We start from the raw sequence: 23,856 nt of genomic DNA, 5'->3' as shown, positions 1-23,856 counted from the left end.
ATTAATCAAATTAGAACGGCTCAAAACTAACATTTACCAACCAATAGAAAAACGTGGTCAAAATCTGTTAAACCGGATCCAGGCAAATCATATCATTATGTTAGATATCTCATTCGCCTTTGATATATTTTATGATGTTACTGCATGATAGCATAATAGTCCTCCCTCCCTCCCATTCAACAAACTAGATAACAAACATCTTTAAACTTTCAAATAATTATTTTTGATATTTATCATTATTGAAAACTGTAATATATATGCAGTAACTCATCAATATCAATTTACAAGTTTTCTTGTCTTGTATGACAAGGATAAAATTCTACGTGACAATGTAGTCACAATCTTTAATGAGGAGAATGCCACCTTTTTCTGGTACAACAGACTAAGAATGTGAGGTTTTTATGCTATTACGATTATTTCCTTTTCACTTTGCCTACATACAGCTGTGACAACTACATATAATATTTTGGCAAATCAGCAGCTTTTACTGCCGATGTGCATAATGTTCGCTTACGTTTTGCCCCCCAACAGAGGTCTACTTTGTTAATTTTCTTTTTTGAACCTAGAAATCCTTGACATTTCTGTGCACCGCAGTGGCACTTCACCTCTGGACCAAATTGCACAAATCTACAAAAGCCAAAAATGATACAAAATAACATTAATTTCTATTATCAGAAGTTACCGACAAGCAAATCCATATGATTCACAAGTTTTCTTCTAGTGAGAATAACTAGTATTTATTTTCGGATTTAAAACTAGGCCTTTGTTGCATCTTCCCAAAAAAAGTAACAAACTTAGTAACAGAAACATAGGATGTATCAATCATTAACATTTCTTGCAATGTAATGCAGTAGATATTCTCGTATGCTAGTAACAAATAAAGATCTAGAGGAAAATGACTATAATGCATGTGATTCATATTGGTTGGATGGATCCCAATATATCCATGGGGTAAGTTGAGCAAATAATAATTTCTCCATTTGGATTCTTCAAGGGCAACAACTATAAAGGTCCAATATAAGATATAAAACTTTTGTTTGTGAGATTTTTTCTTGACAACCAAAACAACTATCAAATACTTGTACTCGGATATTTAGGTAAGTGTTCACTTCATTCAGATTTAATGTCACAAACCCTTCCTATGTTAGGTTTCAGTGCCACAAGCTATATGACAGCTTGTCCTAATACTACAATTCTGATAACTGGGTCAAATTGGCCTCATTCTGAACTGATGTAACCTTACCTACTTAGAGCCTACACCTTTCTATAGCCATCTCTACACCCGAATCTATCCAAGACACTTTACCTATTTCTTGTCTTACTTAAATACATTGATCTAGTGATGCCCCATGTTTGACATAATTCTTCTGCTTATCCTCGTCCCTTCCAGACTATCATTGTCGACAGCCTCATCTACACACAGCACCTAAGTCTCCACCTCCACCAAATCTGCCTCATCTCCAACACCTATGCCTCTGCCTCTGCCATTAATGCATCCATTTACAACTTCTGTGGACTATTGCGGCTCTGCCTACCTCATCCGCTATGGTCTAAATATCTGCACTTGATCTTCCTATTGCACTCCAAAAAGGTATAAGGTCTACTCATAATCTTTCTCTTCACTCAATTACTTTGATTATCATCTTTTACCACCTTAGCATTTTACTTTCCTCGTCTTTTGAATCTATTGATTTAGCAATATTACTTAACATTTGATTTGACACAACACAAAGTGAGGTAGATCACTTGGTCTTCTATTGACATTCAACCAGAGAGTAGTGATTATCATGGCATTGCATGGATAAACAACTTCTTTGCCTCCCATTTTTTAACAAGATCTTGACAGGCTTCGATACTTCTTAGAGGTAGAGGGGGCACAACCCGAGAATTGTAATGTAATTCCTTAGAGGAAGTATGCTATTGGTATGTTATTGACATTCTAGAGGAAATAAGTTTAATAAATGCTAAGCATGTTAACACTTCAATGGATCATAGTGCTAGCATCTACCAAATCAGAGGGAGCAACTCTTTGATGCAAAGATGACACCAAAGATTGGTGGACAAACTAAATTATCTCATTGTAACTACCTTAGATGTCTCCTTCGTTGTAAGTAGGGTAAGTCAATTTCTTAACTGACCATATGAAGGACGTTTGGATGTCATAGTTCATATAATTAAGTATATTCAAGAAGTTTCGGGGAAAGTTCTTCTTTAGGAAAACAAGGGTCATACTCAAGTTGCAGGAAATTCAAATGTTGATTGGGCAATCCTATCTTCTAGAGAGGTAAGAAGTTGAATGCCATAGCACAGTCTAGTGCGGAAACATGATACCAAGCCATTGCATTAGCTAATCATATTGAGTTATACATTGCCCCTCAGGAGCTTAGATTCTGATAGGTTATATAGATGACACGCATTTGTCGTAATCAAGTTGATTTGTACATTGCCCCTCAAATATAGTATTGGCTTAATTGCAACTTTAGTCCCCCTATTTTGTCTTTTTCTTGATTTTGATCCCTCTATTTTAAAAATTACAATTTTAGTCTCTTTTTAAAGTTTTCTGTGCAATTTTCGTCCCCCTATTTTATTTTTTTCTGCAAAATTAGTCCCTATTTCTGTCTCTTTTTCAATAGAAAACTTAAAAGGGGACCAAAATCGTGATTTTAAAAATGGTGGGACTAAAATCGAGAAAAAGATAAAATAGAGGGACCAAAGTTGCAATTAAGCCTATAGTATTTCATGAGAAAACTAATCATAGAGATTGTCATTCTATTGGAGAATATTTTATCAAGAGATATGAACACTAGCCTTGTTGATTCAAATAATCAATTGGCAGATCTTTTCAGCAAGCTCATTACGAACCCTCTAATAAACTTATATGTAACAAACTTGGTAATGATGTAAATATTATAAATGTGGAAGCATAACATTTGTATTTATTTAATGACTTGGTATAAATGTCATAGCCTAACTGTGTAACAATGATGGACTCTTCACTTGCATTTAACATTTAATATCCTTGTAATCTTTGAATAAAAACTAAATATTCTATTGGTTTAATTTGTATACACCGGCAATTACACGTGCATCCAATCAAATCACAAAATATAGATGTTCGTGGAGATATTTTAGGAACTAACCTATAAAAGTACTATTATGGTGCAATTTGATTGGGTGCATGTATAAAAAAGTTTTACACCGTCAAGGCATAACAATTAATCTAAAATTCTATTGCATTCTGCTAATTGACTTAAGCACTATATATGTAACAAACTTGGTAATGATGTAATATAACAAATATGGTATCATTTTTATATATTGTTATTACTCTAGTGGCCAATACATACTCAAGTAAACAAACACGGGGGAGGAGAAATTTGGTGACCCGGGTTGAAACACGGGTTCCTACATAAAACATCCTCACTGCCACCTCTAGATTGTAACAGTGAGGACGGATAAATGCGGTAGCATTAACATTTGTGTTTATTTAATGATTCAGTATTTAAACGTCATAGCTCAACTGTTGTAACATGTGTGGATTCCTTCACTTACATTTGACATTTAATATCCTTGTAATCTTTTGGGAATAAATTAAATATTCTACTCGGTGCTAATTGACTTGGGCATATTCAGAAAATAGTGTTTTCCTATTTTTCATAGTCTCCCCATTACTAAAAGGCCAATCCCAGAACAATAATCCATGCCACTAAAGTATTTCCTGTGTATTTTGACAGCCATGTAAAAATTAAATAGTAACTCCGAGATGGAACAAAAAAAAAAATTAATAAGATTAGAACCGGGAGTGGAATGCAAAATAATAATTTGGAGTGGGAACAATAACTAAATAGCTAATCGAAACAAATATCCTTCCTTTGTATTTTGACAGCCACATAAAAACAATGTATAAAAAATTTTGATTATAAATGCAAAGGAGAACGTCATTATATATTTTTGCAAAGTTAAGAAATCATGATTGAGCTATTAACAAATGTCTATGCACCAAGCGGAAAATGAGGTAGGATCAAACTTACCTGTAATCGTATGTTAATGACTCTCCAACTTCTATCGAACGAGCAGCAAATACACCAACGCGAGTTTCACCATCTACTTGCCTAGAAGAAACCTTAAGATTTTAGCAAAAATGTAGAGACTGATTTGGCAATACCAAGCAGATAAGCCTGCTAAATCTAGTTATACAACTTGAATCAATCAACTGCACATATCATTAAGGATAGAATGCATGCTAATCAATGATGTAACTTGTTTAATTAGATTACAAACTAATACACCAATACCAAAAGCATGGACTTACAACATAAACTATATGAATGGACATAAGAAGGTATCTTTGAATATATTGTTATTATGTTGAGAGTTTTTCAGATTATCTTGTAAGATTAGTTTCTAATCTTAGACTAACTTAGATTATCTCCTTAAATTAGTATTCATATTATTTAGTTATATCATGACAGGGGTTAGTGTTTAGTTGGGTATCATTAAGTTATTTCCAATCATGTTATACCATTATCAATTTCAAATTCCTTACTATTCCTCTTTTCCCTTTCTTTAAAGCTTATACCTTCAACATGTTATCAGAGCATTACCATCCTCTGACCTGTCATGGATCATCCTGAATGTTTGACAATGCAAGAACAATTGCAATCAAAACTCATTTTTAGAACCCTAATGTTTTTCATTTTTGTTTCGAATCATCTTATCTAGTGCTTTAGCAACCATTAAGCATTCACCCATTGAGTAGTCGTCAAGTGACCAAATCAATACCAAAGACATCACATTTTTCTATCGTCAGTCCATTCCCATAAATGCACACCGCAGTGTTAGACTAAGACAGTGCTGATAAAAAACCTACAAAGTGTCAGCTATCACTGTCATCACGCGCTTTTGCAAGTAGTCAGTAACACACAGTGGGGGATTTTTTTGCTCATGAGATACACATGACGTCTTCGTAGAAGCTGTTTGCGACGCCTCTACTTCCTTTGAGATTATCGACCTCTCTTCTTAATTTTGGCCATGTTTAGTAATTGGATCTTGAGTTTCAGGTGTCATATTGTTTGTTGCGTAATAGAATCTATCCAAAATATTAATTGAAATGAAACTGCTTAGCAGTGAAGATGAAATCTAGGATAAATTCTCTAAACAAATCGAAGTGTAGCCGTTAGAAGAAGGAATTCTTTCAATTGCATTGTGGTCATGATATTTTAAGCAATGGGTTTATCCTACCAAAGTGCCCTAAGAAATGGGATCTGGGTGGATAAATCCAATGCTTAAAATATGATGATCACGATACAATTGTAAGAATTCCTTCTTCCGGGTCTTCAAATTCCCATTGTTCCTCTTGGTTAGGGAAATGGCTTGCAGCCCAATGCTGATTTCCTCTGTATTCGCTATGCTTAAGCAATGCCCGGTTTTTATTTCCTTGTAAATACCTAAGGTAAATTTGATATAATTTCTGCATTTGTAAGTCAATGGATTTTTATACCATAAGTTGCTTTCAGGTATTTCGCTTTCACTTACTATTTGTTGATCCAAATTTTCAAGTGCAAATCACTATATCAGGTTATATTGTATTCCGAAATTTAATAATAATTAGGTGCTCTAGGAACTATATATCTATAGAATCCATGGAAAGTAAGAGCATGATGCAAAGCACAAACAAGTACAGCAGGGTTTTTGACACTAACCACTTCTCCAAAACACAATTGGGATCACAGCTATGGTTTAAAAAACGTGATGAATTTCCTTTGAAAGTTGCATCTATTGTGAAGTCTTTACGAATCTCACACATGTAAAAATTCTGCACACCCTTATATTTCATGTCCCAAAGCCTTTGTTCACACGAAGCATCATCAATGACTGTAACAGAAAAATTTCTGATTAAATGGAGAAACAGCTTAGTTAAAAGATCATGTATGCTTAACAGATCATAAGCCTTCAGAACATCCTTGGATAAATGGCATTTTATATCATCTGAAAGACGTTAGAATTAGATTATGGCGTGGAAGAAGGGGATACAAACAATGTTTTGACAATATAAACTATTCAAAAATATGAGCTACCTTCTCCAATATACTCAATTATGAACCCTCCTTTCTCAATTGTTTCAGCAGCCTCAGCTCCCCATCCACAAAACTCAGTCTGAGTACAAACCATAAACAAGCATAAAATGTTAATAGATAGCGACATTGTAGGAAGTTTAGGCCTAAAAAATATATTTCATCCATCAAGTCACTACAACAAATTTTCACACCTTGACAATCCTGATCTTTTTCTCCTTGCGAAATGGCCGATTGGTACAATTTTCAGAGCACCGACAAGCCTTTGAGCAGCTTATGCATTGAACCCTGATAAGTCATAATATTATGTAACGCTTAATACATAGCTAGACTTATGAAATATTACAATTAAATTTACAAAATAGACCAACTTATGAAATAATGCTTTGGTACTAAATATCGCCAAAATGTCGTTTTTTTACAACTAACTACAATGACAATGACAAGGACATATAAATGGTATATGTAGATAGATATTACGCATACAACAGCTGGGGAATACAATGACAATGACAACTAACTCTCCCTCTAGTTAGGAATAAAGTCAGGACTTTGTTTTCATTTGAGACTATATCAGAGCATGCTCACATGAACAAAGGGCATATGTAAAAATCATCATTTTCTCTTAGGAATTCTTTTGCTATTCAATATTTTTTGCAAATATAGGGGTATCCAAGTCAAAGATGAATGAAAGCGTGCTGTATGTGGGTGCCATTACTTCAATCTTTATGAGTTTTTGCTAGGAAACCAAGAATATAATTGAAAAGAAAGAATACTTTTATTGAGAAAATACGAAAGGATATGAGAGAAATCTCTCCAAGGGTTTTTCTCCTTCTGCAATAGAGCCACTGCTCTGGTCACAGAAATACAATATTCAATGTCAATCCTCTCTGTCATTATATTCCCCTATGTATACGAATACTTCCTAAATAATTCTCCCTATTCTATATCTTGACACATTTTTTACAGTGTACAATCTAATCCATATGTTGAACGTAAACATCGTTTCTTAACATTATAGCTCAATAGCAGTAACAAAAATCATTGTATCCATATCTTTGTAGACCTTTATGTCTAGAATAACCAAATTTTAATCGGCTAATATCAGTCATATATTGGATATAGAATCAAAATAATTTTTTCAACTAAAACTAAGAACATTATTTACACCTATAAAAAGACTAAGTCTAAAGAAAATAAAAAGTGGAAGATAATTCACATATACCTGCATACACAATCATCAGAGCATGAAGAAATGCAGTTGGTGCACCCAGCATCATCATCTACATCACTACGCTTTTTCTTCACTAGGTATATATCTATTCTTAGTTTAGGCTAGCAAGTAGCAAATGACAGTGAGCTCAAAAATTTACTTGAAAAATATTGATTCTACAATGTTTAACTCCTTAACTTCCCTCAAAAATAGATATGATTATTTAAGTTTTATTAAAATAGTGCTTAGTATATGATGGATACTGCGTCGTATGTGTATATACGGCGGTGGCTCCATCTTACTGTCCATGTCTTTCCAAGTGAAGTCGATCTTGAATTCCTCGTTAACAAAAGGAAGAGGCAAACGACAAAATACTTCCTGAGAAAAGGTAGGACAAGTCAGAAAAATTCACATATTTTATTCCCCAACCATATTTTATTCAAAAGCTTATTTATTGTAGCTTAGCCCTGACAATAGTTTTGGGGGGTTTAAACAAGAAAGCAAATGTACTACCAGTGGTTTAACTTATCAAAACATGCAAGGCACAAGCATATATAATGAGCAATTTAAACAGAATATTCAAAATTTGATGACCTTTAATAGTGTAAATTCCATTCTATCTCGACCAGTTAGTCATATAACTATTTTAAAATGTCAAATATATATATATATATATGCAAAGCAACACTAAAAGATCTGTACATTCATACATAAAATAGATATAAAGATATTCTTCTTAAACCTTACCGAAATGTCACTTGTTGGAGTATCAGGCTGCTCCTGAAACACAATCAACAGTTCTGTCAGCCAGCCGAACCAATGAAAAATTGCAATAAAAGAATAAAACTTAGAAAAGAAGAATATAAATATAGTGAGAAATATTCTTCAATTCTATGAAGTATATTCCATAAGTGGCCATTTGTAAGACGATTTAAACATTAATAAGCTTGCGGTGTAAATGTAAATACATATCCACATATAATCAGAAATTGTATGCTTTATAAAAACAACAACCTCTTTTATATTTTAGATAAAGACTAATGGGGCATAAATACAGTACAACAGGAAAAGGAATCTCAACTGTGTTAACACCACAAAACCTAGACAAAAACTTAATAAAAGTCCAATTTAATATCGTTGACATAATGCATAGGATATAGATAAGATTAGTAATATACAGGCAATTAGAAATTTCCATAACCAATACATGTCAGTATTAAACAAGTGCCAAGTACCCCCTTTCTTCCCTGATGTGTCCTCCCTCAATAGCTATTGGGATAGAAAAGTTTTTTAAAAAAATGCCAGAGAAAAAACCAAACAAAAACACTTGAATAGCAATCAGTGTAACCTTGAATAGCCACGCATCACCACAATATAATCAACAAATAAACAATTACAGTAAATAGTTCTGGTGAAGACAAAAGTTTGACCTTTCTATCCAGGCGCCAGTCAGAAGGGTGTCTCCAACAAACAGCTTGTCCAGGATGATCTTTCAGAGGGATCACAGCTTCAGGCCATGGTGCACATTTACTATGGAAAGCCGTTGTGCAACGCACGCACCGCAAATGCGTCTTTTGCTTGCAAATGAAGCACACCTGCATATTTAATGACTTGATATTCAACGGAAAAACAAGGCAGGCCAAATAAAGGCAAAATACCATATCCAACCTAGGTTCTACACCAATATGGAAAAGCACGTCAATTAGGAGATACAAAGCTTTAAATAATTGGATCTACTAAACCCCTACAAAATATACATGTGATCACACAAAAAAGGTGTAGTTAAATAATACAGAATATCTAAGCACGTGAGATCCTTCTCGATTTGTCAAAAGAATCTAATGAAATATCCTCTAAAAATTAAAAATGAATAGTTAGAGCAGATTTATGATCAAACTAAAAGAAATAAAGATACTACCATGACAGGATCCAGAAAAAGGTAGACCTAACTAGCATTATCAATTAGTTGTGAATCTAACAAAATACTCTCCAACAATTGTATATGAATAATTAGATCAGATTTGAGATCAAACGAGAAGAGAAACAAAGATTCTACCATGACAGGATCCACAATAAGGTAGACTGTCTTAACTCGCATTTAAAAGAAGCTAAGCTCACGATTTAAACCGACAACCTCAATGTGCGCACTACACGGTAAAGCATGGCTATGATTACACCAGCTGCCCATTGAAAGCAGCTAAAATTAAGATAATAAATGTAAATATATATCTATATAACATAATTCACAGCCCTAAACCTGATATTGGATCAGAATATATTAATGAAAGAGACATCAATAAATTTTTTGTAACAAATTATAGCAATGCTGAATTCACTAGAAAATTTACATGCTGTGGACACTTGAACTTTTTCTTTTTCAGATTTGAAACCCCACTGACTTCTTTTGCACACTCCATATGATAGCATGAGTTACATCCATGAACAGAACACAGCAGCTCCTCCCCGGGACACACAGAATGGTGGCAGAAACAGCATTCCACCTGAACATCTCCCACGGCATTACAAAGCAGTTAAAACGAAAAACAATGAACTTAGGTCAAAACTCCATCCATTAAAAGTATAATTAAAAAACAGCAATGCCAATTTGTGATGTTCCATCAATTAATAATCAGTATTCAGTATATACAAAAACAATATGAAACAGTAAATTGGAAGGAAAAAACAATCTACCATCTTCGGAGCACCGACGAGAAACGGGAGAGATTGAGGATCCGTAAGGCGGTCCCACAAACTCTTACCATTGCCAGTCTTCCGGAGAGAACCGCGACTCCTCTTCAAAACCCTGGCATGAACGCCATTATCGGAACCAAAATCACTGGGTAGTGGTTCGACAGCAGCTGCATCGTCGGCGGCGTCAGTGGCCTTGACGGGGGAGCAGGGTACGAGCGGGAGAGGGCAGTTCCCCAAATCTGGCATGGTGATTTGGAGAAGGTGAGAGTGTTAAACCCTAGGAAAAAGTGAGGGATAGAAGCATGGAGAGAAAATCGGGGGAAGAAGAAGCAGTGGGCGGGAAAATGAGGTTTTGTAGTTTTCATTTTCATTTTCATTTTCATGGGAGTGAGTGAGAGTACAGAAAACTACATCTGATTTGTTTGTATTTACGATGCTGCCACATGTAATCGGGCGCCGCTGGAAGGACTAGTAGAGTGAATGCGGAATTTTGAATTTTATTTTATTTTTTATTTTTCTTAATAAAAGAAAAAAGGAAAAGATAAAGAGGTGTGTTTCTTTAATAATTAAAATAAAATTTCAAGAATGTCATTTTTAGAGATGTTAGTGTCAATATATCTTTGAATCTCTTAGTCAACTGACGAAAATCTAATTATGCTTCCTGTTTTTGTAGATGTAAATTTGGAAATACCTTTTTTTTTAAAATTTTGATTTTTTTTCGTAGGTGTATCTATGAAAGCATGTTTAATTATTGTATGTTGGGAAAAAATACACATAAATTCAATTCAGGGATTATTCTGTAGGTACATCTACAAAATGATTTAGCGCCAGAATATTCTGTAGATATATTTACAGAAGTATCTGATATAGTTTGAATCAGAATGATCACTCCCCCATTGTTACATTTCTTCTTCAACAATCACTCTCACCACCCTAAAAAAACCCTACTTTATCAATATCATTTTCCACTCCAAAGCTCCAACTTTTTGGTGCAACAAATCAAAGGGAGTAAGAGAAGACTAAATTTCAGGTTAATAGTCATCTTTATCCATTACAATGCTCACATTATGCATCAATTTGCTTCCATAGGTACATCTACGGAACATGTTGAAGATTAACACATCTCGGAGGTGCATCTACGGAAAGTGTTTGTGCTGTTTTTTCCAGCAGTCTTGTGATTTTGCGTTATTTGTGTTATTATTTACAAATAGGTATGGTGCTCCCCGATAATATCTCAAGAGAATTAGTTCCTTCAGTCGATGTTTCACCGAAGGTTGAAGGGGTAGTCGTAAAGGCGGTCGATGTCGGCGGTGACTTTAATAACAAGTAAGAGTTTGATGATCGGGATAGCATGCTCACACGGATTCGTAGGAATGCAACTAACCTTGATTTTGATGCGGTAATAGGAAGATTGAATAATGGTACGGCAAGAAGAAACGCTTTCGTAACAATGTTGTGCGAAAGAAGCGGGAAATACCATCTTCCTCTAAGGAAGTTTAAAAGAGATGACATGGATACTAGAAAATGCGAGTGTCCGTTTAAAATTCTTGGTTACATGGTGGTTAGCAAGAAGTGGAGATTTAGTGTTATTTGTGGTTTACATAACCATGACTTGCACGCAAAATTACAAGGTCATCCTAGTGTATGTTGGCTCAATCCGGAAGAGAAGACATGTATTAATGACATATCCATGAATCTTGTCCAACCGAAAAATATACTTGCCACATTGAAACAGAAGGAATCCGACAATGTATCAAATATAAGGCAAGTGTATAACATCTGGTACCGCGATAATAAGGTGATTTGGGGAGATAGAAGTGAGATGCAACAACTGTTTAAGATGTTGGATGATAACAAATATGTGTCACGGTACAGAACTTGCGACGATGGGGTTACGGTCCGAGATATTTCTTGGACTCATCCGAATTCGATAAAGTTGTTCAACACTTTCCCGATAGTGCTCTTTCTCGATTCTACCTACAAGACCAACAAGTATAGACTTCCATTATTTGAGATGGGCGATGTTACTGTAACACCCCAAATTCTACTCAAAATTATAATGCAGAAATCAGAGTATTTTAAAAACTATCAGCAACATTTGGGATATCACATTTACTTCATATAAACAACACATAATCAGATATGCAACACTTTAATCTCAGAGGATCACAATCGACTTATATCAGCTCTAAGAACAAACCAACTTTTATTTAATATGCAGCGGAATCATAACATTCGACTTTATAAACAAATCATCTTTACTCAATCATAAACAACTTTAAAACATCGCAGTACTTCTCATTATTCAACTTAGAATTCAACCAGTTATAAATTAACTACATGAAACAACAAAATAAACATCCCCCGAGTGCTACGTATCAGAGCGACACACCAACTGGACTCGATGAAGCTACAAACTTCCACGGCTAATCTTGAGTACCTGCCCATTTCCCATGGTAGGGGAAATATCAGCAAAAGGGTGAGATATCTTACTATATAAAGGAATGCATGATAAATAATATAGGAGATATAGATCATACATAATTTCACCACTTCTCATCACATAACATATCACAACAATTTTCATCGCAAAACATCTTACCAATATAATACAACTTTCAAAACGGAAACAATGTCATTAATCAATTAAGATATCATATTCAAATGCACAATTACAATATCATAACATCACAACAAACATCTCCTCATCACGTGACAACAAACATCTCATCATCTCAACAATCCAAACACAATTCAAATGTGACTCAAACTTATGCAAATGCATGTGGTACCATTTGGAGTATAACTCCCACGTCTCAAAATTGCCATTGGGCACACGTCACTATTTGCCATTAAGGTCTCGTCGCTTTTGCCATTAAGGCCACGTCTCTTTTATGCAATGGATGTGACTCAATGAATGCAACATCCACACAAACACAACATTTACAACACATCACAAACATCGACTAAACACAATTACTTTTATAGTAATTCACCACGTCTCAATCACGTCGCCTTGTCATATCATTATACAACATTAATCCACTTCACAGTACATCACAATACAACTCATCAACATTGACCATAAGGTGTACAACAACAACAAGTTCCACATACTATCAACAAAGATAACAATTTCATCATATTAATAACAATATTAACTAATTCATCATGTTAACAACAAACACCAACAGTTCATCTTATTAACAACAACATCAACATGTTATTCATATTAACATTATCAACAAATTCGTCATATAAACAACAAACATCATACAAATCAAGTAACTTCATAACACGTTATATTCAACTTCATAATAAAAAAATATGTATTGTTAATTACTCACATGGCATCATTATCGTCTCGTATATATCAAATACGCACAATTACTTGCATATAGCATACAACATCATTATCAACTTATACATATCAAATACATATAAATGATTGCATATAGCATACAACATCATTATCAATTCATACACATTAAACACATACAAATGATTGCATATAGCATACAATATCATTATCAATTCATACATATTAAACACATACAAAAAGTATAAGTCATATTAAATAATATTCTAATGGTTCTCAATCCATTCTTATAAGATAGGAATTTATTTAACTTTCCAACAGTCCAAACAGAACTTAGAAAGGAGTCACGGATCAAAAGATACATCAATTCAAAGTTACAAAAAGATTTACACAGCAAGGTCCGCTCAGCGGCCTTCAAGCGTGCTTATGCAAATACAATTTCAACAATCCCGCTTCAAGCGGCTAAAAACAGTAGCGAAATGCAAACCAGGCTCCGCTTAGCGCAAAGTGGGGACGAAAGGTTAAACCCGTAATGTGAGAGTAAGGTTAAACCAGTAAGGTTAAACCCGCGGAATGTGAGAGTAAGGTTAAACCCGCGGTGGGGACAAAATAAGTAGAGACCGAAGGTGGAAAACCGGTGAAGCCCGGTGTGATTATTGAATAAATAATGGATGCATGGACTTTGTGTGTGCGTGGACTGATAATGTCTGACATCTTGGGAATACAACCACCAATAGAGTTGAATCGACACATGCTAGTTTGAAATTTTGGTTGGCTATAGCAAGGGTGACTTGTGTCGAGATTAGGACACCGTAAATATCATGATTAAAAACCAACATAATGAGATACAAAGCATATTTGGTCGTAGCATTACGGTGTTGGAAAATCGATTTAGGGACAACATTATTTATTCTCAATTGATCGGCAATGTGTCTCGGGCCAAGTTAAACTATATTTTTCACGAGGCCAAACTATCGCTTCCGATAGCGCAAAGTGTGGTTGCACTATTACTAGAACGTATGGTCTCTCGTATGCTTGTTTTATTGCTAAAAAGGTGAGATTAGGTGAGCCAATAAGAATGTACGAAGTAATCCCTCATTGGAAAAGACTCAGTTTTGATGATGATAGTTGCATTGAAGAAGAAAATCGAATATCTCTATTACTTCCGAATTGGAAGCGATACAAGAGAGATTTTCGAAGGCCGATGACAACATGAAACTCCACATCAAAGAACAATTGTGGAAGATTGGATATCCTGAAACAAGCAACATGAAACTGCCTTCTCAATCGGTTAAGACAATGGGTGCTCCGAAGAAATTGAAGCCTATACTGGATGACAACTCAACTACACGGGCTCCTTCGTATTGTGAGCATGTCGATAAACTTTTTCCTGACTCACCGACTCCTAAATCTCAAAAGTCTCAAAAAAATTTAAACAAAGGAGCTCGCATAAGCAAACCGCCTCCGACACCTATTCCACTAAAAATCCCATTCATCGAAGAGATGCCTATTTCACCGAAAATTCCATTCATCAAAGAGATGTCGGTTTTTATGCACCCTTACATCGAGCGGATCGTAGATGTTGCGGGGGATGGTTACTGCGGTTGTCGAGTCGTCTCGGTGTTGCTTGGTAATGTATAGGGTAGCCATACGCTTGTCCATCATCAACTCATCCAAGATTTGAAGACGCATAAATACTCGTACACGCGTTTATATGGAGAGGAAGCTAAATTTGAAGTAATTAACGAAACTCTTATTCCTTGGATGGGCGCTTACGCACATGTGTCAAAATTGATGAAATTCCCGGAAATGGGACATCTTATTGCATGCGCCTTGATATGGTGTGCATTGACTTGACGCGTTATGGTTTTTCAAAAACCTTTTTCCCACTTTGCACCGCCTACAAATTCAAGGGATCGTATCATGTGTATTGGTTGGCTTTCAAAAGTGAGTCACTTTATGCAAGTTTACTTGAAACCGGGATGCCCTATACCACCTACATCACAGGAATGAATGCTTCATCATACCGTAGATGCCAAACGTGGCCGGATGTTTTTGTTGATAGGATGCACGAATTTGAAAGATTAAACAACATTAAAAAAGAATCGAAAAAGGAAAAGTCAAAATTGGAACTACCAATAGATTTAGCTGGTGACAGTTTGTTTGACGGCAGAGGGAAGGTTATGAAGCTCGAGTATCAGTCACTTTCATTTGACGATGGAGGGAACGCCATTTACAGCAACTTTGAGCTCAAGAACCGAGCGGGTGTTTTGGCGTGGCGAACGTATGAAGGTTTCAAAAAGAAAATTGCACTCGAGTTCGTAGCAACTGCCCAAAGAACGGTCGAGCAAATCTTAGAGATGTGCAAACGTCCACCGGGCTATTGATATGTAATATTTAATTTTTTATTGGAATTATCGATGTAATGTCGACCGATTTTAATCAATGAATGTTGTTTTTCTCATTACAAATGTTGTTTTTCTGGTTTATTGGTTGTGGGTTTATTCCGTAGATATACATACGGAAATGTTCCGCAGATGCAGCTATGGAACGTATCTACGCAAATGTTAAAAAAAGGTGCTTCCGGAGATGCATCTACGGAAGCAGAGAGACATTTTTAGAAGCACACATAGTGGATAAGAGATCCAAGGGGTGGGATAAGAGTTTCTCCAATGTTTTTATTCGCATCAATTTATTTGATAAATAATTAAGATTTTTAAAGTTTTTCAGAAAAAGAAAAACAAAATATGGTGTGTAGATTAAAAAAAAATTGTATGGTTTATATAGGAAGTTTGAAAGCTTCATGCATAAGGAAGATTTGTATAAGTGTGTCGCCCTCGGTTTTTTCTATCTCTCGTGTGAGAGATACAAACTGACTCTTATTTTGCTTTTGAGTTTTGAAAATCAGAGAGTCGCCACCGACTTTTATTTTATCCAATTAAGGAAAGGTTTATAAAAGAAACAGAAAAAGACCTTTAAGAGATTTTGGGTTCGGGGGTAGGTTATACAAAGGGAAGGTATTAGCATCCCTTTGTATCCATGGTTATCCATGGGCTCTTAATTGCTTAGCTCACTTGTTTTGAATCATTTGTCTTGCCTTAAAATGCTTGTATGTGGTTTTAAAATACCTTTGTAAATTGGCTTTGTAATGATCCTTGTGCGGATGTATACAAAGTGTTTTATCTTTCGAAAGATGTTTTGAAAAAAGAGCTTTAATTTCGTAATGATCCTTGTTTGGATATATACAAAATGTTGTCTTTTTTTTGAAAGTTTTGTTTTGAAAAATAATGATATATGAGACATTTGTTTGTTTTGATTTGAGCAAGCAATTAGGAGATCTACCCTAAGTTTATAAGGTCCTTTCCTATTTCTTTTAGAAAATTCTCCTTTACCGGATGTAAACAAAAGTTTGAATTTGTATTTGAAACAGTAGAATTTGATTTTGAAAAGAGTAACAGAGGGATTACCCTAAGAGGTGCAAGTGTGATTGTGTTTTGATTCAGATATTTTTATCTTTGAAGTTAGTGACCTAACGCTTCAGTTATTATCTTTGACATACACGCAGTTTTATATGTACAGAAATTTAAAGTGCGGGAATGTAAAATGCGGAAAGTAAATCTACGCTATTACATCGATTGTGCGGGAAATGTAAACTACGCTATTTACATGATTTTGACAACCTATACACTTATCTATGAATTTAAATTGCAATAAGATAAAAGGAAGTATTTTTGGATTTTTTGTATGGTTGATTTTAATTAAAATTAATGCATAATTAATTTAATTAAAATGAGAAAAAGGTAGAAATAAAATTTAAACCTAAAAATTAAGTCTAAAATATGTTCATATTTCTTATTAATTAATTTTAAAATAAAACTAATTTTTTTGGATTTTTTGAAGTTGTTTTGAAAATTTATTAAGCTAATTAACATATAATTATATAAACAATTATACAAATAACTAAAACTTAAACAGAAAAATATTCTAAATATGTACAAAATTAGTCTATAATATATAAACTAAATTTAATAAAGAGAACAAATTTTTTTCTGATTTTTTTTGATAGGTTGAAATAATTAAAAAACAAATATATAAATATATACTAATTAATTAAACAAAATATTTTAATTATTAAAAAAATAAAATATTTTTGTGTCAAAAATTAATAGATTATTTTATAAACCTAAAAATATTTTTATTATATTTTTTTTATTTTTAAAACTATTTTTTATAATTTTAGAAGTTAAATCAAATAAAAATAGAAAATAAAATAAAGCTGTGATCCTGTGTGGTTACTTTGAAGGTATATGGTATGGTTGTGTGTTTTGATGCGTTGGATGTGTTGTCAGATCAATTCAGTGGCTTAGATTATAGGACACATGATGCACATGGATAGAGGTGTATCATTGGATCACTCAGAATTTAAAATTCTAACGTGGGACCCATGTTTGATGACTGGCGAATGGAATGGAGAGAAATTGCCACGCGTGCTGGTCAAAAGGTCTCCTCCACTATTCATCATCTTCTTCCTTGGTACCTGCGGAATTTCCTGCAAACTTACCTGCGGATTTTCCTGCGGATTTTTCCTTCAAATCTTCAATCTTTTGAACGACCTACAAAATGAAAATAAAAAAGAACAAGGGCCACCCAGATCACCTAATTGGACCCTTCTAAGCATGATAGCATTGTTAGTTTTGCCATTTGGAGCTTGCATCATGGAGAACGAAAGCTTCACATGTTTGAAGCTCAAAAATGGTGGAGCTTCAAAACCACGTTAAAGCTTGCATGTAATCACTCAAATCTACTCTATATCATGCCATGAGTCCATTCAAGTGGTTAGTTTTCATTATAACCAAGCATGTATAATAAAACAAAAGTTACATATGTATGTTCATGGAAAACATTATGCATGAGTTATGACTCTCATGGGACTATATTAAGAGATTATTCTTACTCTATACCACTTTAGAAGATGATTGAAAGTGTTTGTTTGTATTGATAATGGCTGGAAATGTGAAAACGAAAATTACAAAGTTTTGGTGTTTTTTGAGAATTTTTTGGTTTTTCTTTGCTATTCTCTTGCTATAATTTTGTGGTTCTTTTGTTGTTGATGTATCCTACTTCATTTATAATCAATGAAGTGCTTAAAATTGAAGCAAAGAAGCATTGATTGCATTGTTGAACTTTTGATTTTTTTATATTAAAAATCTTTGAATTTTTGACCATGGCTTGATCTTCTTGGTCTCTCTTGCTCTAGGCCTGCTTTGTACTTCCCTTTGTTGCAGAAAATAAGCTATCTTGATGACTCAAACAAGAGACAAAGCTTTGGATAATGATCTTGCACCATTTCTTTTTCAATTTAACTTTAAATGTAATAAAATTAAACCAAAAAAGAAATAAAAATGTTATGGGCCTTAGGTTGGTCGTGGGAGGCCCTTAACATTGTTAGAATCATGTTTGGATCATGAAAATTTGGCCCCTTTTGGAAAAAAACATTTTTGATCAATGTTGGTTTCATGCATTTTCCCAAAATATAGCCAACTTCAACAAGGCATAAATCCCTCAATTTTTATCATATGAAGGAGTTCTTGTACTTTTTAGAAACCTCAAGACGTCCTCTACAAGCTACTTTGGAAACTTTTTTTCATTTGGAGAAGTTATCTTGATGTTATGGCCTTTGACAAAAAACCACTTTTTGTTGACTTTGAAAATGACATGTAATGTCTAAGCTCATATTTTCCAAATGGTGAATCCAATGACCATGGGATCAATTGCATTTGAAAGATAATTGAATTTCCTTCAAAACAAGCTTTGGTTGGAATTTTTTGAATGAACGAGGAGAGAGTTATGACCGATCAAAGTTTAGTTGACTTTTTAGGAGAAAACCCTAATTTTGAAACTTAGGGTTTTGTTGATTTTTGATCTTTCCTTGATGAATTATGATCAACCAATGATAAAATGATGAATCTTTTGACAAAATATGGAGGCTGCCAAAAAAAATTCATTTTTGAGTGTCTGTTGACTTTTCGGTCAAACTGGTCGTCTGTTGACTGTTTGAGCTGCTGACTGTGCGTCTGAGCGAATTGAAGTTTGAAAATTTGTATGGTGGTACTTAGAGATATATGGAGGTCCATGAAATCCATTTGAGGTCTCAAAAAACTTGTTCTCCTGAAAAAACAAAAACCCTAGTTAGGGACTGTTCGTGTAGGAGACAGTTAAGCGTACCTGATTTTTGTGCAGTGCTGAGTCTCTGCTGATCATGTGATTATCAGAAGACTTCTAGAACAAAAATCTTGGAATTTTGAAATGCAAAAGATTGATTTGATTGATGGTACAAAACACGGAGAATTGCATCGTCAGCGGGTTTGACTGTCAACTGATTGTTCAGGCATTAACGTAGCAGTTAAAGTGAAAATTCAACAGTTAAAGTTAATTTTTCTTTTTTGTTTTTTGTTGTATTAATGGTGAAAATTTATTTACATGAGTTGTTAGAAAAACACATACATAATAAATAAATAAAATATACCGTACGCGAACAAAATTACCAATAATAACCTTGAAAAATATTTAATGCACAGAAAAATAAATATTTAACTAGCAGAAAACACACAAAATATTATCTGGATAATTAAACTACAGTACGACAAATAGTACGACATTTAATACTGACAGTACAAATATTACATAATATAATGAACAGTACGACAAATAAACGGTACATTATTTGAAAGCAAAAGATACGACAAACTTTAAAAATGACGATTAAAAACCCATGCTATAAATAGCAACATATAGATGATCGGGAGTGTCAACAACCCAGGTCCGCATTTCTCAGGACTATGCAGACAGAAAAAGGACATGATTACCACCACGACGGTGATGACCATAAGAAAACACGTATCCATCCACTTCGCCATTTTTGTCGGGGAAGAAGAGAAAATAAATATGAGGTAGAAATTTGAGAGATGAGTTGAAATTTGATGTGAGAATTTATGAAAAAAAATGAGAGGTATTTATAGAGTGAAAAGAAGGATAGAGACGTTGGGGAATGAAGTGATTCCGTACAAAAAGGAAAATTTGAGTGGTAGTAGGATTTGAAAGAAAGTGTATGGTAGGATTTGAAAAAGAGAGATGTATAGAATAAAGTTAGGATTTGATTTTGAAAGAAAGAGATTTGAAAAGAAAGGAAAAGATTTTGAAAATAATAGAATATAGTACAAAAATTAGTGGGAAACAAAAAACTAATAATAATTTACTCGTTACCAGTACAGTCTGAATCCCCGGACTTTGCGCCTGCAAAAAATTTAATTCTGTACCAATTGCGTCAGTACTATTTATCTGTAAATAAATCTCAAATAAACAGCGTGTGTGAAGTGATAAACAGTAATTGGCGTTTGTGTAAGAATAAATTCAACAGCGAGCCAAAATACCGTATAATAAAAATTCTAAAAACCGAGTATTCATAAAATCAGGATATTTATGAAATAAAATCCAAGATTATATGAAACTCCCAATTTTTAAACAGAAGTCTGTTGCCTTCTTTTTTGAAAAAGATGCGGGCAAATTTTGGGGTATAACAGTTGCCCCTATTCAATCTTCTTAAACCTGATTGGAATCTGAAGGTAGAAGATGATTGAATATTTAGATGCCCTGAAAATTTGCACTTACCTCCACCGGAAGTGATGCTGGAATTTGTCTTTGAATGTTGTTTGAGAAATGTTGTTGGCAGATCGAGACATTACCTGAGATGGGCTTTCAGATGCCATCTGGCAAATGTGTTGATGGTTTGTTCATCAGAATGAATCCATTAATTATATCTTGATGAAGGATTTGAAAACCTCTGCGTTGACCGTTTCGGAACCGTCCGAGGTTACCGCTTTAAATCTTAGAGGCTGATCGTTACGGAACTGTCCAAAGTTTTTCCGCTTTAGATTTTGAAAGTTGATCTGTATGGAACCGTCTGAGGTATCAGCTTTAGATCTTTGAAGGTTGATCGTTATGGAACCGTCTGAGGTATCCGCTTTGGATCTTGAAGATTGATTGTTGTGGAACCGTCTGAGGTATCCGCTTTGGATCTTGAAGATTGATCGTTGTGGAACCGTCTGAGGTATCCGCTTTGGATCTGTAGGTAGATCATTAAGGAACCGTCCAAGGTATCGACTTAGATCTGAAGGTAGATCACTAAGGAATCGTCCAAGGTATCGACTTAGATCTGTGTTGCTTTTTTGAGTTGATAGGTGATTTGGAAAGAGAGATCTCTTCAGAATGAATCTTTGGCTTGATTATATCTGAGAGGGATGTTCGTCTGAATAGAATCCAGAGGAACACTGTATGTGATTGAGAACAAATCTGCTGAGGATATTCGTCCACCTGAAAAAATCAAGTTAGTGACATGCAATGTTATGATGCATGTAATGTATATGTTGAGATTCTCAAACTAAATGAGAAACGTGCATGTTATGTATGCGTTTGTCATGAAACATTATATGCTATGTATGAATATGCGTATGATGTATGATTTATGCAATTTAGAGCGTATCAAACTTCTGGTTGGGAAAATAAATCCCTGCTTGCTATTTTGGAAACGAAGGTGTTGTGATTGTTGATGATTTTTGTTCAAGTATACTCGGCTGGGGAAATTCCTCACGGACCAGAGTACTCTGTTGAGGGATATTTGACTACCGCTTGAGGATGAAGGTAATTTGAAAGTTCTGATTTTGACGCCCTTTGAATGGGAATGAGAAAGATGCATAATCCTCCGATGCACTATTTGACCAAGCCTTGGTGTGGAGGATCACACTTTCTGGGGATAGTGATCTTGAACAGCCCTGCTGGGGAATAAGATTTCTCGAATCACTTTGTTGGAGAGAAAAATCTCATTGAGGAATTTGCTGAGAAATGCATCTCTGTTGGGGAGCTTTTCTTCTGATGCTGGTTTTGGGATGATGTCCAGATGATTGGGACATTACCTGAATGCTATTCCTGTTTTTCTTATAAACATCAGTCATATTCAAATGCATATGTTCATTCAAAATTATCATTGGGACGTTTACGTATTCAAAAACAGAAAAAAGTGAAAACATTGATTTTGAGCATGAGCTGCATTGATTTTGAAAGAGAGCCATAATAGGCAGATTAGTACAAGGAGACAAAAATCCTAGTAGTAGGAAATTGTCATAAAGCTTTGAGAAGTACTTATAAAGAGAAATAGCAATGTGAAAACAATCCAGTCAAGTTTCAACTCTGCTATTGCCAATCTGTCTTCGAGTATCTCATCCCTCACTTGTTGGAAGAAAATGATTGGACTGATTGGTGCTTTTGATGTGTTGAACTTTGAAGGTGAGTAGGTAGCTAAACGGGACATAGTCTTACGCTTTATTCCCTAACTTTTGCCTAGGCTGCCTTTTCAGGTTTTCAGCCTACCGGGATAATATTTATTTTTTAGTCTCTAATTTTTGCCTGGATCGCCCTTTCAGGTTTTTAATCCACCGAGACGCTCATTTTTGCCTAAATCGCCCTTTCAGGTTTTCAACTTAGCGAGCTTTTCTTTAAGCGAAATACTTTTTGACTATGTCCGCATTTACAGGGTGTGGGAAATCCTCGTCATCCATAGTGGTAAGCAACATGGCTCCGCCGGAGAATACTTTCTTGATTACAAACGGTCCCTCATAAGTGGGAGTCCACTTGCCCCTGGGGTCACCTTGTGGTAAGATGATGCGTTTGACAACCAAATCATCGGTTTGATATGCCTGACTTTTGACTTTCTTGTTGAAGGCTTTGATCATACGCTTCTGGTACAACTGACCATGACAAATAGCCGCAAGCCTCTTCTCATCAACCAAATTTATCTGGTCCAACCGAGTCTAAATCCAATCGTCTTCGTCTAGATCGGCTTCTTTCATAATCCTTAGGGAAGGAATCTGAATTTCAATTGGAAGAACTGCCTCCATACCATAGACTAAGGAGAATGGAGTTGCCCCTGTTGAAGTACGCGCTGATGTGCGATAACCATGAAGAGCAAAAGGTAACATCTCATGCCAGTCTTTGTAGGTTACTGTTATCTTTTGTATGATTTTCTTAATGTTCTTGTTGGCAGCTTCCACGGCGCCATTCATCTTTGGTCGATATGGAGAGGAATTATGATGTTTGATTTGGAACTGTGTGCAGAGTTCAGTAATCATTCTGTTGTTTAAATTTGTGCCATTGTCTGTGATGATCCTTTCAGGGATGCCATGCCGACAAATGAGATTGTGCTTGATAAATCGGGCCACCACGTTCTTGGTGACAGAAGTAAATGAAGCTGCTTCTACCCATTTGGTGAAGTAATCGATAGCGACCAGGATAAAACGATGTCCGTTGGAGGCAGTAGGCTTGATTTCTCCAATCATATCAATACCCCACATTGAAAAAGGCCAAGGGGCCGTCAGGACGTTTAATGGGACTGGAGGTACATGTACTTTGTCGGCATATATCTGGCATTTGTGACAAGTTCTGGAGTGATGATGGCAGTCTGTCTCCATGGTAGACCAATAATAACCTGCTCTTAAGATCTTTTTATC

General features: G+C 34.9%; 1 protein-coding gene across 2 annotated transcripts; it reads right to left on the bottom strand.

Annotated features, from left to right (window-relative positions):
* Positions 1–218: 218 nt before the first annotated feature.
* Positions 219–10,364, bottom strand: LOC131594819 (histone-lysine N-methyltransferase ASHR3). 2 transcript variants are annotated; one of them, XM_058867026.1, is made up of 11 exons: positions 9,979–10,364; positions 9,636–9,788; positions 8,718–8,882; positions 8,035–8,061; positions 7,551–7,665; positions 7,300–7,393; positions 6,269–6,362; positions 6,078–6,156; positions 5,703–5,874; positions 4,032–4,112; positions 219–627 (listed from the first exon to the last, which is right to left on the bottom strand). In XM_058867026.1, exons 1-11 carry the CDS (start codon positions 10,222–10,224, stop codon positions 453–455), a joined length of 1,401 nt encoding a protein of 466 aa, XP_058723009.1. In that variant the 5' UTR covers positions 10,225–10,364; the 3' UTR covers positions 219–452. The 2 variants fall into 2 exon arrangements, with proteins under 2 accessions (XP_058723009.1, XP_058723008.1); XM_058867025.1 differs by having other exon boundaries at positions 222–627; positions 8,035–8,067; positions 9,979–10,363.
* Positions 10,365–23,856: the final 13,492 nt, after the last annotated feature.

The sequence above is a fragment of the Vicia villosa genome, linkage group LG4 (assembly GCF_029867415.1).
Source record: "Vicia villosa cultivar HV-30 ecotype Madison, WI linkage group LG4, Vvil1.0, whole genome shotgun sequence".
Taxonomy (NCBI): domain Eukaryota; kingdom Viridiplantae; phylum Streptophyta; class Magnoliopsida; order Fabales; family Fabaceae; genus Vicia; species Vicia villosa.
The sequence above is the reverse complement of the archived record's forward strand: the minus strand, read 5'-3'. Positions and strand labels throughout refer to the sequence as shown.